The 15428-nt window shown below is 52.3% G+C and overlaps 2 protein-coding genes across 2 annotated transcripts; both read left to right on the forward strand.

Moving 5' to 3' along the window:
- The first annotated feature begins 81 nt into the window (after positions 1-81).
- Positions 82-8682, forward strand: ESAM (endothelial cell adhesion molecule). The gene is made up of 7 exons (XM_008057836.1): positions 82-151; positions 3501-3691; positions 5316-5511; positions 5702-5857; positions 7062-7184; positions 7470-7596; positions 7844-8682. The coding sequence occupies exons 1-7, from the start codon at positions 82-84 to the stop codon at positions 8157-8159; spliced, it is 1179 nt and encodes a 392-aa protein (XP_008056027.1). The 3' UTR covers positions 8160-8682.
- A 1265-nt stretch (positions 8683-9947) lies between these two features.
- VSIG2 (V-set and immunoglobulin domain containing 2) lies at positions 9948-15296 on the forward strand. Its single transcript, XM_008057837.2, has 7 exons — positions 9948-10011; positions 10515-10672; positions 11467-11674; positions 12748-12906; positions 14000-14119; positions 14234-14378; positions 15100-15296. The coding sequence occupies exons 1-7, from the start codon at positions 9951-9953 to the stop codon at positions 15230-15232; spliced, it is 984 nt and encodes a 327-aa protein (XP_008056028.1). The 5' UTR covers positions 9948-9950; the 3' UTR covers positions 15233-15296.
- Positions 15297-15428: the final 132 nt, after the last annotated feature.

The following is a 15428-nucleotide window of genomic DNA, read 5'->3' on the forward strand; positions in this document are numbered from 1 at the left end:
GGCCGTCGCGCAGCCTCGGCACCTGTCGGTCGGTGTGTCCCGGAGCTGGCGCCCCTGACTCCGTCGGGGCCAGGGAGGGCCATGATTTCCCTGACCCGTCCCCCGGCGACCAACTTGCTGCGGGTTTTGTTCCTGGGGCTGAGTATCCTCGGTGAGTGAAACCCGGGGACCAGGAGGGGACCTGGCGCGGGGTGCGGTGGATCCGGCCCTTAGGGAGGACTTTGGGCACTGATAAGGACCTGGGTCCGACGGGACCCCCGCCTTGAACTCATACTCTCCCCCCTCACTTTACCCTGGGGTCTCACTGGCTGGTGCTGACTTCTCTCCCTGCTACGGTGGGGGCAGCTCCCAGTTTCAGCGCGGTGTGTGTGTGTAGGGGGGAGGGAGGACACCTCTGGGGTGAGTTAGCGGAAACCATTCCTCACCCCCTACTCCCAACCCCCACTCAGCAGAGCCGGATGAGCTGAGCCGCTAGATGAGACACCGGCTAAAGAGCTTAAGGACTTAACTCGAGCCCCCCTCTCATCCCCTGACCCTCACACACAAGCTGATGGGGAAGATCCCCGCAGAATTCCCCCGGCCCCCAGGCTTGACACACGCACTTCGCTTCAATTCCCCAGGCCAGATCCTCCCTCTTGCCCCCTCCTCCTGCTTCCTGCTCTGGAAATCAAGGGAGGTGCCCCCAAAAGGATGCCCGTGAGGTCATTTGGGACACAGGAAATGGGGGAGGAGTCTAAATGCGCAAAGGAACAGAATAGTGACCCCTCCCCAGGTCTACTACCCTTATTGGTTCTCAGAACCAAAGGGACAAAGGAAATGGGGAAGGGGGTCTCAAAGGGTCAGAGAGTAAGGGAACCTCCATGGAACAAGTGCCTGGGGAGTGCTGAAGGCCTCCAGGGGCCCTCGCTTCAGGTGGGGGTGACTCAGTGCTCCATCTGGAGAAAACTCAACAGGAGCTAGGCGCATTAGAAGCCGGTTCACCTACGGCCTCAGGCTTTCTTGCTCTCCCCCTTCAAGGAACTTGAACTGGCTGAAGGGTGGGTTTGGCTATATTGACTTTCACCCATTTCTCTTTGGTTGGAGGGTACAGGGCAAGGAAGCCCTGGAAGGGTGTAGGGTGAAATTCAGCCACAATGATGGGGACAGAGATGGGGATCCCTTAGGCCCTGCCTCTGTCCCCTTTCGCCTGGTCTGTGTCCCACGTTTGTTGAGGCACGAAGAACTAGAGTCCTCAGGCAAAGTAGGTCTCAAGAGCAGCTCGCTCCCCAGCCACACCAAAGCCAGAACAGAATCCTCTCCCTCTGGGAAGGTTGGGCCTGCTCTAGGATCCTTCAGCTTCTCAGCCCGGCTTTCCCGGAGTCAACCTCAACTCCTACTTTGCTTGCATTCCACCCAACTCTCCCACCCACCCGTACTGCTGCGGGGGTCAGAGGGTGTCTGAAGCAAGAGCGGAAAATTCAAGTTTGCTGTCTGGGCATACCGGGTGTCACCTGCTGCTCTTCTGCAACCTCTCCCTTTTCTACCCCACCTCTGAGCCTTCGTTTGTCATACTGCAGGCTTGGACTCAAAAGTTCCTACCGGGCCTTTCGGGGGTCGCCCAGCTCCCGCTCGAGGGTGAAATCGCGCTCGTTCCCCGGGGCAGGCAGCGGGCCCGGCGGAGAGACCCTCCTCGCCTGGGCTCTGGACGAGGCGCTCCCGCTCTGCTCACTGCTCGCCAGCCGCCGCTGCCCCTGGGGCGTGAGAAGCCCGCGGGGGGAGTTTCTCAGAGAAGAGGGAGACTAAAAATAGTAGCCCTGGGGAGCGGACCCATGTCACTCTCCTGCCCCTTGCCGGCTCCCTCGGTCTGGTCTGGAGCGGGCCGTGGGCCGGAAGGGTCCCTTTCTTGGGCTGCTCCTGTGTCCTTCACTCGGAACCACCCGACCTCCTTTTCCCTCTCGGCTGCACCGTGGACCCTGGGAGCGAAAATGGCCGACCAGTTGGGGGCTTCCTCTCCAGCGGGCACCCAGGCCTGGGGGCAGAGAAGTTTCGGGCTCTCTTTGCTCCTCGTTTCTGACTGGGGACGGAGGACAGGGAGCATTTGGCCAGCCTCAGTGTGTCCATTACTATCTTTTCATCACCTTTGTACCTTTCTGCGACGTGCAGTGACAAATATGAGACCTGGGGAAAGTCGCCTGGGGCGTTAGCCCCCCTCTCAGGCCTGGGCAGTTTCCTGGCGGGAGCTGCCTCTGACCACTCAACGTGTGCTGCCGAAAGACACCATCCCCAGGCTCCAGGCGTGCCCGGACGAGTGGCCCACAGCCGGGTCTCCTGGGAACGTCAACCTCCTTGAGGCGGAGTTGTTTTCGCCCCTGTAGTCTCCGGTCTAGCAGCCCCCCCTCCATTGTCTTATGCTTTATCACCGGGCACAAGTTTCCTGCTCAGACCTCAGGGACCCGCCAGGAAATGGGGGTGGGGGGGCTGCGAAGGCCAAGGAATAGGGGTGGGGGTTCTGTAAAGACGCGCAGCCGGGAAGCGGTGAGGGGTGGCGCGCATCCTGGCCGGATCGGCTCCCAGGCCTTCGGGGCCTTCAGCCCGGCAGGTCTGTTCCCTACGCGGAGATGGCGTCTCGTACTCCGGGGCAGAGTGCCAGGCCTGGGAACAGCAGGGTCCAGGTCTGGGGCAGCCAGCATCCTCGAGCCTGGAGGGGTGCAAGCCCAAGTGCATTCCCCAAAGGGCTTAGCGCTCGGCTACTCCACTGTCTCCCTGGGAGGGCGGGAGGAGGGGGAGAGAGTGTCCTTGGACGCCACGGCGCAAACGATAGCCCCCTCCTTGAAACCAACCTGCGATCCACCCGCTGAACGCCAGACACACACAGGAGAAGTTCTACATTTGTTAAAAGACCCGCGTTCTCCCTGCCCTAAATTCCCTGCGGTCCGAGCGGACCCACCCAGATCGCCCGGACCCCAAAAGGTCTCTGAGGAGCTTTCTGGGTCTCAACACTCCGCTTTCCTAGAGAAATCCTCACGTCGGGTTAAGAACTCCGGAGCGAAGAACCTTGGTGGCCCGGACCAGCGTCGCTACTCTCCCTTGGCTCTCGCTCGGGGAAATTGGGGGAACCAAGTGGGCTATGTGGGATGTCGACCAAAAGTAATAGATCTGTCCCGTTCTCCTGATATCTTACCCTCCTCGCTGGAAATCTTACCCTTCGCTGATCTCTTAGCCCCCTCTTCTTGGCGCTGAGAAATGTGCGCCTTTGGATACGAATAAATGCATAGAAATGTGTCCCTATGCCGCTGTAGCCCCAGAGGTTGGAGTGGACAAAATAAGCTGTGATGACACTGAGATCAGGACACGAGTCAGCGGTCCCTGGGCACTCCTCAAGGCCTCCAGGGCCGGACCCCGTGGGGTTCCCTTAGCGTTCGCGCGACTCTTGCAACCGCTCTCCTCCAGCCGCGTCGGGCGGGTTCCGCGGGCGGAGCACGGAGCCCTCGGCGCTCACGCCTGCTCGCTCTTGTCTCCAGTGTCCCCCTCGCGGGCCCAGGTGGAGCTGCACGTGCCCGCCGGCCTCACCAAGTTGCAGGCGGTAGAGGGCGAGGAAGTGGTGCTCCCGGCGTGGTACACCGTGCCAGGAGGGGACGTGACTTCAGGCGTGCCAGGGGAGATGCCCTTCGTGATGTGGTTCTTGGAACAGAAGGGGAGAGATCTGGACCAGGTGAGTCGGAAAACACCTCGGCCAGGGGCAAGATGGGCCTTGCCAAGCGTCATAGGGAAACAGCTGGCAGCAGTGAGAGGGTGGCTGGGAATGGGGCCAGGAGCGCAAGTGTCCCCACCGGTTCAGTGTTTGTTCTGATATTGGAGACTTCCCAAAAGAATTCTCTTTCACCCAACTTTTCTTGGAAGTCCAGCACACAAAACACTGTAAAAGGGCGGGGCGTGGTGGCTCACGCCTGTAATCCCAGTACTTTGGGAGGCCAAGGCAAGAGGATTGTTGAGCTCAGGAGTTTGAAACCAGCCTAGGCAACATAGAGAGACCTCCTCTACAAAAATAAAAAAAATTAGCTGGGTGTAGTGGCGCTTGCCAGTAGTCCCAGCTACTCAGGAGGCTGAGGTAGTAGGATCACCTGAGTCCAGGAGGTCAAGGCTATGGTGAGCCGTGATCATGCCATTGCACTCTAGCCTGGACTACAGAGTGAGACCCTGACTCAAAATAATAAACAAACAAGCCAGGCTCGGTGGCTCAGCCTGTAATCCCAGCGCTTTGGGAGGCTGAGGTGAGTGGATTGCCTGAGCCCGTGGGTTCGAGACCCGCCTGGGCAACTTGGCGAGACCTCATCTCTACAGTAAATCAAAAATTAGCCAGGCATGGTAGCGCACACCTGTAGTTCCAGCTACTTGGAAGGCTGAGGCAGAAGGATCACTGGAGCCCAGCAGGTCGAGGCTGTGGTGGCCGGGAGTATGCCACTGCACTCCAGTCTGGGTGACAAGAGTAAGACTTCAACTCAAATAATAATAATAAACAAACAAAAGAACAGGATTTCCATCTTTAAAAAAATTCTAAAAGCAGAGAGGCATTTTACGTGGTTATGAGGGGGCAGGGATAGTAGGGGGATACTGGAAGATAAGGCTAGGGAGAGGCTTAGGGCAAGTAACACACACAACCTTAAAAAGTTGAGCATGCTTCTGTTATTATGTTCTGTGCTTTGGATACTGTTGAGTCACAGCCCACTTCTGTTCCCAAATGATTATCATCTGTTCCCCTGCCCCTTTATACCACCTTGAGAGGCAAGGGACAGTCTTTTTCTCAGTCTCCCACACTTGTCCTCTTTTTTGATACCAGACTTACACTCAGAGGTAGATTTACCCAGAAGCGAATGAAACATCTTTCAGAGCTTCTCACATGCATGGACTCCTTCCAAGGTCCTGGGAAATGTGTTCAAGAAAGTAATTTGATATTGTATTTCCCTATTTATATTATCTCTCCTTCTCCCCTTACGTCACCTTTCTCTCATCCAAGTACAAAACAGGCCTGACCCTGCTTAGCTTAGGTCAGATGAGATCAGTTGCATTCAAGGTAGACATTATGTCACCTTTCTAAACATCACAATGGGAGATGAAGAAACAACACATAGGACACCAGGAAGTGTTCTGGTGAAAAGGACCCAGGGACACCTCTGAGAGGATGGCTAGGGAGATGGGTGAATGGGAAGCTGGTTCAGGGCTGAAGGATGGGTGCAGGTAATGGGCATCTGAAGAATGCCGGTTTGGGGAGGGATATTGGCTGAACCTGTGAACACAAGCATGCATGTAATAACAGGGAGGTGTTATCTCTACACCAGGTGTTGTCCTATATCAATGGGGAAATGACAAGCAAATCCAGAGTATCCCTGGTCTACTCCATGCCGTCCCGGAATGTGTCCCTGAGGTTGCTGGACCTCCAAGAGAAAGACTCTGGCTCCTACCGCTGTTCCGTGAATGTGCGAGATCCCACAGTGAAGGGACATAGCAGCAAAACTTTAGAACTCAATGTACTGGGTGAGTGAGACTCATGCACTTCCAGATTCCTCCCCACCCCCACTGGGAGGTCTGGCAGGTCTCTGTCCCAAAAGGCTGATTGCAAGGGTTGGAGGAGGGCAAATGGAGTGAGAGAAGGGTAGGGGTGGGGGTGGGGGGAAGGATCTGTGGGTTCCTGGGTGTGGGTTTTAACCTGTCTTACCTTGCCCAGTTCCTCCAGCTCCTCCATCCTGCCGTCTCCTGGGCGTGCCCCGTGTGGGGACCAATGTGACCCTGAGCTGCCAGTGCCCGAGGAGTAAGCCCTCTGCCCAATACCACTGGGAGCGGCTGCCCCCAAACATGGAGGTTTTCTTTCCACCAGTTTTAGGTGAGGGAACTTCTGGAAACAACTGAGCCTGTGGCCAGGGAAGGGGAAAGCTGAGGTACCACAGAAACTGGGGTGAAAAGGAGAGGAAGGTGAGGATGAGACTAATGTGGGGAAGGGAGCAGAGAAAGATGGCCTGCTAGGGGCAGACATGGTGTTAGGTGCCTTCACGTGTGCACACCGTGACTAAGCAGCACTGGAGCTAGCGTCTGGGTTCAGACTATAGCTCTTCCATTCACTGACTGTGGGATTCTGTGCCTCCAGTCCTGAATTTGCAAAATGAGGATTTTACAGTTTTATAGTTTGAACCTATCAGAGTGATTTGAACACTAAAAAATATTTTAGGGACAATCAAAACATTTTTAACATGGAGTATTAAATGATTGTAGATACTTATTCATTTCTTAGGTGTAGCAATGATATTGTGGTTTTGTGGGACAATGCAATTTTTTTGGAAATTTATACTGAAAAAGAAACAGAAATCAAATATGGCAAAAACGATATGGTAAAACGTTAGCAACTGTTGGATCTAGCTGGTAGGCATATGGATTTTCAATTCTCTCTTTCTACTTTTCACTTAGCCGTTTTTATGATAAAAGCTTTTTCTTTTTAAAAATAGTGCTTATTACCTCATAGGTTTGTTGTGAAATTTTGGTAAGTTAATACATAGAAAGAACTTAGAGCTGTCTTTGGCATAGAATAGACAGCCAATAAATGTTAGCTATTATAAGGATGAGTCCGTATAATCTTTTCAATGCTATCAGGTAGGTCATATTGCCATTTTACAGATGAAGAAATGGAGACCCAGAGATATCAAGTAACTTGCTTGAGGTCACATAGCTTGTTCTGGAACCCAGATTTTCTAGTTCCTAGCCTAATATTCTTTCTCTCTTTTCACACTGCCTATCAAAAATTAAATTAAATATGGTGTTTTGGTTTTTCTGTGCATCACCTTCTCTTTAGCCTCCTTTCAGATATCAGCTGGGGACTCTGACTGATGAGTAGGATTAGAAAGGGGTATTGAGCTAGCTTGTCTGCAATTGGGAGCAGAGGCCAGCATGCTGGCTGTTACACCTTTCTCCTCCATTGGGGTACTAGACAAGCTGTGACTCTCAGAGAGTCAAAAAGGATACGCTAGAGGAAGAACAGGATTTTTTTTTTAATGGGAAAGAGGATTCCTAGACTGATGGCTAAATTGTGTCCACAGATGTCACGCTTGGGTATTTAAGCCTCTCCAACCTTTCCACTTCCATGTCTGGAGTCTATATCTGCAAGGCCCACAATAAGGTGGGCAGTGCCCAGTGCAATGTGACCCTGGAAGTGAGCACAGGTCAGTGAGGGGTAAGTGTGGTTAAGAAGAGTGGTCAACACTTGGGGGGTGTTGCAAGAGGGGAGGAAGCCTGTCTGCTGAGGCCTCTCAATGTCACAGGGCAGGGAGCGTGCCCCGGTTAAATGTTTGTACAAATGTTTGGTCAGTAACTGGCCATTTCCTGCTTGACAGCCACCCCTCTTCTTAACAGGGAAAAGACAATATGTGTGATAGCAGTGGGGGCAGTGAGATTGGAGAGGGCTGGGGACAGCCGGGTGTTCCACTCTGACACCAAGCCTTTTCCAGGGCCTGGGGCTGCGGTGGTTGCTGGAGCTGTTGTGGGCACCCTAGTTGGATTGGGGCTGCTGGCTGGGCTGGTCCTCTTGTACCAGCGCCGAGGCAAGCCCCCAGAGGAGGCACCCAATGATATCAAGTAAGTGTCCCGATCCGTGTTGTGATGGGGGCTCTCCTAGCTCTCCTCACAGACTCTGGATTCAGGCAGCTCCCATCTCATGGAAAGGTGGGCAGTAGCTGAAACATCATTCCTACGGGCAGATTTTAAGGGAAAGGGAGAGGAGGGTTGAAGTGTAGGGGAAAGGGGTTGTAAGTCAAAGCATGTAGCAACTCTCCCCTTCCTCCCTCTTCTACTTCTGACCTCTTATAACTTGTTTGACTACTAGGGAGGATGCCATTGCTCCCCGGACAATGCTGTGGCCCAAAGGATCAGACACAATCTCCAAGAATGGGACCCTCTCCTCTATCACCTCGGCACGAGCCCTCCGGCCACCCCTCAGCCCTCTCAGGTCTAGTACATTGACCCCCACACCCAGTCTCTCCAGCCAGGCCCTGTCCTCACCAAGCCTGCTCAGGACAGATGGGGCCCACCCTCAGCCAATATCTCTCAGCCCTGGCGGAGTTTCTTCCTCTACCCTGAATCGCGTGGGTGCTGTGCCTGTGATGGTGCCTGCGCAGAGTCAGGCTGGGTCTCTGGTGTGATGGCCCAGCCACTCATTGGCTAAACCATCTGGTGTTACTCCTTCCTACAGAGGTCACCCCTAGCACAGAGGCCCAAGTCTTGGGAGAGTAGCCACCCTCCAGACCTCTAGTCCTCTGTTCTCACCTCTCCTTGCTGTGGGAAAACTGAGTCTCAGTAAGACCCAAATGTCCAGGAGGTAGAAGGAGAAGAGGAAGTGGATCCGGGATTAGGAGGAACCTCCACCAATTCTTCAGTCCTCCCTATGAAGCCAGCTGAATGCTGCTGAGATTGACTACTGCCCAGCACCCTGGAGGAAACTGCCAGTCAGAGTCCCTCAGGCCCCCTTGTTCTATACCCCAACCCTGTCTAATACCATTCCTTGCTCCCACTCCAGCTCCCCACATTGGCATAACCTGTTCTGTTGGCTTGGTTGGGTTTTGTTGGGGCAGGGGATAGGGAGGATATTTTTAAAACTAACTTGAAATGTATGTTTTTGTTTTTATTTTGCAAATTTCAATAAAGTTATATTGTGTTTGCATGGAATAAGAATTAAATTGCCTTTTCAAACTAGGAAGACCCAGAAGTTGAGCTTTAGGGTGATACAAAGTAGACCCCTACCCAGGTTGTGGACCCAAGAGGACTTCTGTACAGCCTTAGAGCTTACTGACTCAAGGTTGCTCTTGCAGCGTGTTTTTATTTTTTTTTTGAGTCGGGGGTCTCACTCTGTGACCCAGACTGAAGTGCAGTGTTACAATCATGGCTCACTGCAGCCTTGACCTTCCACTTCGACCTCTCGCCTCAGCCTCCCATGTAGCTGAGACAACAGGCATGTGCCACCATGCCTGGCTAATTTTTTTTTTCCTTTGGTAGGGATGAGGTCTCACTGTGTTGCCCAGGCTGGTCTTGAACTTCTGGGCTCAAGCGATCCTCTGACCTCAGCCTCCCAAAGTACGGGAGTTACAGATGTGAGCCACCATGCCTGGCCTCTTCTAGAGTTTTTAGAAGGGTCATTTGTTATCATTTGGAGAGGAAGATGAGACCCTAACTTATTCTGAGCAGCAAGGGGATGGAACTGGTGGGCTTTCTGCTGGGGCTTGAAAGCTCTGAGCTTGGGTGTGTGTACACCTTATCTCCTGCTTCTTCAGGGACAGTGGAAAGGAAATTAAGGTGTGCTCCCCTCTCCTACGCCACTGAATCCTTAACAAATACGCTTTCTTGCCCATTCAGAAGTGATCTCCCTTGTTACTGAGGGAGAGCTGGGCATAGGTGGGGTGCAAGTTTGTCAGAATTCCACCATGTCCTTTTCTGCCAAGGGTGGGATTTCCTCTAGGTCTCACTTTCTCTGCCCATAAAATGAAGAACTGGAAGTGCTTGTGGTTTCCATGGAGACTCCTACTTCAGCAAGTGGTGCAAAGAAGAGGGGCTTGGAAGGAACTAGAATCTCTAAAGATGCCAGAAATATTCCGTGGCCTAGGACTCACACTTACTGGTTGGGGCTCCCAGGTGGGGCTGTAACATTTGCCAGCTCTAACTGTATCAGAATGCCTCCCTCTTCCTCCAAACTCACTTTCCCTCCAAAGCTTGGGTTCTTAGCCATTCCCCTCAGGGTGCCCACCTGGAGTGCAGTCCTTTGCCCAGGGCCTGACAGCTTCAGACACTGGAGGAAGACTGGAGCAGAGCTAGAGTGATTCCAGAATTGGGCCCCGAGGAGGGAGGAGCATTTTTTTTTTAAGCTGAGGTTGCTGGCCTCTCCCCTTGTTTGCTCTGAGATAGCCAGTCTTGCTCCTGCCCAGCAAGAGGCAGACGTGGCCATGGCGGGGTTTCCAGGGCCTCTTCTCTGCGGGGCCCTGTTGGGCTTCGTGTGTCTGAGAGGTGAGGAGGGGCCGGGCAGGACCTTGGTGAGAGCTCAGGGGCATAGGTTCGGCTTCTCCAGCTAACCTGGGTCTGCTCAGACCCCACCTGGCGGGCTGTGGCTGCTGTGGGCCGTAGGGGCCAGGGAGGCGGCAGGGGCTAGGCCAGGGAGGGGGCGTCGAAAGCCTGCAGGGTGGGGAAAGAGGAACCCAAGCCGGCAGGCCGGGCGGGTTTGGCCTCTCCGTGGCAGAGGGCTTACCCACCGCAGGACTATTGTTGTCTTTCTCTGCAAAACACACCCTCATATCTGACTTAGCCTCGGCCCTTTTACCTACAAAAAACCGGCCGGGCTGTGGCACCTCCTTCCCGGAAACTTCAGGTTTCTGGAAGGGAGAGATTGGATTGAGGGAAGGGGGTTGTGCTAGAGAGTCCCTAGCTTCCGGTGTAGACACCCCGGGTGTGGGCTGGACCCTCCAGATCACCTGGGATTTGGGTGCCCGCCTTCCTCTGGTCCCCAGTCCCAGGGCTAGCCGTGGAGGTGAAGGTACCCACCGAGCCGCTTAGCGCGCCGGTGGGCAAGACTGCGGAACTGGCCTGCAGCTACAGCACCTCGGTGGGAGACAACTTCGCCCTGGAGTGGAGCTTTGTGCAGCCTGGGAAGCCTGTCTCTGCGTCCCATCCTGTGAGCTGAAACCAACTGCGCCGAGTTGGGTTGGCTGGGAGAGGCAGGGACCCAGGATGACAAGGTAGGGTCGGGAGGTGCATTTGGGGATCGGTATGCTTGGATGAAAAGGTAAGTGGGATCTTCCTAGATTTTTTTTTTTTTAGGGCTGCAGCCCGCATGACCCTACATCATCCCTTCCTTTCCCATTGCTTCTATATCTAACTTCCCTGTGTTACAGCAGTCCTACTTCAGTTAATAAACTCACTGACCGGCTGGGCGCAGTGGCTCAAGCCTGTAATCCTAGCACTTTGTGAAACCAAGGTGTGAGGATTGCCTGAGACCAGCCTGGCGAGACCTTGTGTCTACAATAAATAAATAAATTAGCTGGGTGTGGTGGTGTGCCCCTGTAGTTCCAGCTACTTGGAAGGCTGAAGTGGAAGGATTGTGAGCCCAGCAGGTCGAGGCTGCAGTGGCTGTGAGCATGCCACTGCAGTCCAGCCCTGGCGACAGAGTGAGACTCCAACTAAAAGAAATAAAATAAACCCATTGACACTAAGGTGTTGTGATATTAGGATTCTATGCTGGCTCTTCCAGGAATATTTGCATTAACTGAAAGTAATAAATCTAGTTCATTTAGCATCTGGAAAAGTGTGGTGTTTGGGGACAGATAGACCTTCCTGGTTCCAGCTACAGGGTATCAGCTTTCCTGGCTGATGTTAATGAGGGACCTCTTAGACCCACTTTTATGGAGGAGTGTAGGATTGATGCGAGGCAGGAAAAGGCACATATATGTGTCTTCTGCCTCTCTGCAGATCCTATACTTCACCAATGGCCATCTGTATCCAACTGGTTCTAAGGCAAAGCGGGCCAGCCTGCTTCAGAACCCCCCCACAGGAGGGGTGGCCACCCTGAAACTGACTGAAGTTCACCCCTCAGATACTGGAACCTACCTCTGCCATGTTAACAACCCACCAGATTTCTACACCAATGGGTTGGGGCTAATCAACTTTACTGTACTAGGTAAGGCAACTGGGGACCCATCAGCCACCACATACTCAGAAAGTTTGCGCTGGCCCTGCTAAGTTTCTCCATATCCTGACTTCCAGCCCAAGTGCACGACTGCACTGGGGACCCCAGGGAAAGAAAATACCCCCTTTCCAAGTCTCCTAATCTAGATGGTCATACTTCAACTCCACACTCCACAGAGTGAATCTCCTCCCTCACAGTTTAGTAACAATGGGTGTGAGAAAGAAAGCCCTTCCCATATATGGTGATCTGAGTCATGCCCCCACCAGCTTCTTTGGATATAGTTCCTCTCAAGGTCAGTGGCAGACAAGGGAAGTGGCCATTAAAGCAACAATGGCCTCTATCGTTGAGCATGAACTTTATGTTCAGAGCTTCCATCTCACCCCAGACTAGAGCCTGCTCAGAGATAAGTAACCAGAAGAAACTATTAAAGAGGCCAGGGATGTTTAGATGGAAAAGAGAAGACCGCCAGGCATGGTGGCTCACACCTGTAATCGCAGCACTTTGGGATGCAGAGGCCAGAGGATTGCCTGAGATCATGGGTTCAAGACCAGCTTGGGCAACTTGCGAGACCTCATCTCTACAATAAATCAAAAAGTTAGCCAGATATGGTGGTGCTCACCTGTGGTTTCAGTTACTTGGAAGGCTGAGGCGCAGGTCAAGACTGCAGTGGCTGTAAATGTGCCACTGCACTCCTGGGTGGCAGAGACTCCGACTCAAAAAAAAAAAAAAAGAAAAAGAGAAGACCTAGGATGTGGTGTTATGACTGCAGTATTAAAATATCTGAAGGGCTGTCAGGTGGAGGAGAGATTTTAATTTCTTTTTGTGAACCCAGAGGGCAGAAACTGGAACCGATGGGTGGACATTATAGTAATAGATTTTGGCTCAACATGAGAAAGGGTTTTCTAGCAATCAGAATTTCCAACAGTGGAAATACCTTCCTGGGGGTGCAGTGGTATGTGGACAGAAAAGATCCACTATTTGGTAGGGGTATTGAAGCAGGGAATCTGACACTTAATGTGGGTGGGGTTGGAAGGTTGCTAAAGAACTTTCTGTGGTCTTTGCAGTGCCCCCCAGTAGCCCCTCATGCAGTCAGAGTGGGCAAACTTCCATGGGGGGCTCTGCTGCACTGAGATGCAGCTCTTCCGAGGGAGCTCCAAAGCCAGTGTACAACTGGGTACGCCTTGGATCTTCTCCTACACCTTCTCCTGGCAGCATGGTTCAAGGTAAGGACCCAGGGCACCAGGAAGAGGGGACTTAAGACCTGGGCAAATCTGGTCTCCAAATCCCACATATCCACATTACCTGTTTTATGACTGGGGGTATGAGACAAACCACTATATTTTTCCCTGCCTCTTCCTTGGTTTCCTGTATTGTTGCTGTCTGTCTTCCTGCACAGTCTGGAGCTGGTTGATCCTGGGAGCATTTCTCAAGCTAAAAATACTCCTGATATCCTGGAAGACAGTGGAACCTAGGGAGCATTCTGATCATTCCCCCTTATCCACTTTTGGGAGATTTCTTTTCGTTTCCTTAAGTGGCATGAATGACTTCCAAACTTCCTGGAGATTTCAGAAACTGAGGCAGAGTAGCATGGACCAGCCTGAATCTTTGAGTCAGTTTCTTTGGAGAACTATATACTTAAGAGCTTTAGCTTTTCAACTTCCTCTTGTAGGCTCCAGTTGCCCTCTCTTGTTCCAGCAAACCCCTTTATCAATTCAGAAACTACCCCACCTCCCACCCCTCATTGCCTCCTGGTGTTTGCCTTCTAAAGCAAAGGTAAGCAGTATAAAAAAGCATTTGGATCAGCTGAGAGCCACCCCAGAGGATGTAGTTTCTAGCAGTCAAGCCTTTTACCCACAACCAATTCCATTGCCAGTTTCTGGACACTTCAGTCAGAAAAGGAGAGGGGAAAGCTGCCTCTGCTGGCAAGGCTAGCTGCTAGTCAGGGTCCAGAATAGGGATCAGAGCAATACTTCTCAAAGTGGGGTCCTCAGAGTACCTGGACAGAAATCACCAAGACCTTGTTACAATGTTCAGATTCAGGCTACTTCCTATCTCTCCTAGAGGTGTGTGTGTAGTCCCCCCTTTCTCCAAAAAGGCAGCTATGTAGAGTGGAAAGAACACAAACTGCAGTGACTTTGGAATTCCTCTCTGGGTCACCTCAAATTACCTCCTTTCTCTTAACCAGTTTTCCCACCAACAAAACAAGGTTAGTCCCTTCCTGACAGGACTGTCGTAAGGATGAAATGAAATGTGCTTTCCTCATAGTAGGTGCTGTGAGTTGAATAAGTGATGGGACACTTCGTTTTCATCCTCTAGATGAGGTGTCTGGCCAGCTCATTCTCACCAACCTCTCTCTAACCTCCTCGGGCACCTATCGCTGTGTGGCCACCAACCAGATGGGCAGTGCATCCTGTGAGCTGACCCTCTCTGTGACCGGTAGGGATGCTGGGCAGAGGCCAAGCAGGCAGACTTGGGTTGGGAGGTTGCATGAAACTGTCTGAGGACAGGCCAAAGAAGTTCTGTAGTTCTGAGTGTCTTGTGTCTCCTTAGAACCCTCCAAAGGCCGAGTGGCTGGAGCTCTGATTGGGGTGCTCCTGGGTGTACTGTTGCTGTCAGTTGCTGCATTCTGCCTGATCAAGTTCCAGAAAGAGAGGAGGAAGAAGCCCAGGGAGATATATGGGGGTAGTGACCTTCGGTGAGCAGGAGGCTGGGGGATGGTGCAGGGAGGGCTTGGCTTAAAAGTGGGTGCCTGCAGCTCTCAAACTCTGACATCATTAAATGTGTTGAGGGATGTTGCTCAGCCCTGAAATTCGGTGGTGGCAGCAGAATAACTTATGTATTTGAGTGAGTACAATATACAGGTTGAAGAGGTTGCTTCACAGGCTAGGGCAGGGACAGCTTAGTTTGCAGGATTGCCCTGCTACTCCTCATGCTTTAAAAGTATGTCACTTTTCTGTTTGGAAGGCATTTTCATTAACCACCAGGAAGTAGTGGTGGGTGGTGGATGCCAGGAGTTGGATTTGTCACGAGCACTCAGCTGAGTTTAGTTCTTCTGTGTGAGGTAATAAGGAAAGGAGAAGAGAAAGCTGCCTCTGCCGGCCATTTAAGCTGCCAGGCAGGGTCCAGAATAGGGATCAGAGCAATACTTTTCGAAGTGGGGTCCTCAGAGTACCTGGACAGAAATCACCAGGAACTTGCTAAACATTCAAGCTTGGACCGCATCCTATCCCTCCTAGAAGTATGTGTGTATGTGTGTTGGTGGGGGGAGGGTGATGAGGCCCAGAATCCTCATTTTAACCAAAGTTTCTCACAGGTGATTCTCATGCACAGTAAAAATTTAAAGCCCCAGGTTAGAGGATGGCCATCAGGCGAAGGGTGCTTCTAGCCTTCACTAACAATTTGCCTATATCCATCAGGGAGGATGCCATTGCTCCTGGGATTTCTGAGCAAACTTCTGTGAAGGTTGATTCTAGCAATGGACTCCTGGAAAGGCACTCGTCTGCCAGCACTGTGACCACCACCAAGTCCAAGCTCCCCATGATTGTCTGACTTCTCTCAGTCCATGAGGATGGCGAGGGGTGATTATCAATAATTAAAGTCTTTGGGTACCATATTGTCTCCCTCTTCTTTTGTTGGTATGGCGAATTCCTCTAGGCGGCTCAAAGAGCATTAGCAGGAAGGGAAGGAATGGGCTTGAAGTTCAAGAGACGATGCTGTAAGCAGGAAGTTTGGTTGTGTCAAAGGA

The sequence above is a fragment of the Carlito syrichta genome, unplaced genomic scaffold (assembly GCF_000164805.1).
Source record: "Carlito syrichta isolate Samal-C Ts95f unplaced genomic scaffold, Tarsius_syrichta-2.0.1 Scaffold303139, whole genome shotgun sequence".
Lineage (NCBI taxonomy): Eukaryota > Metazoa > Chordata > Mammalia > Primates > Tarsiidae > Carlito > Carlito syrichta.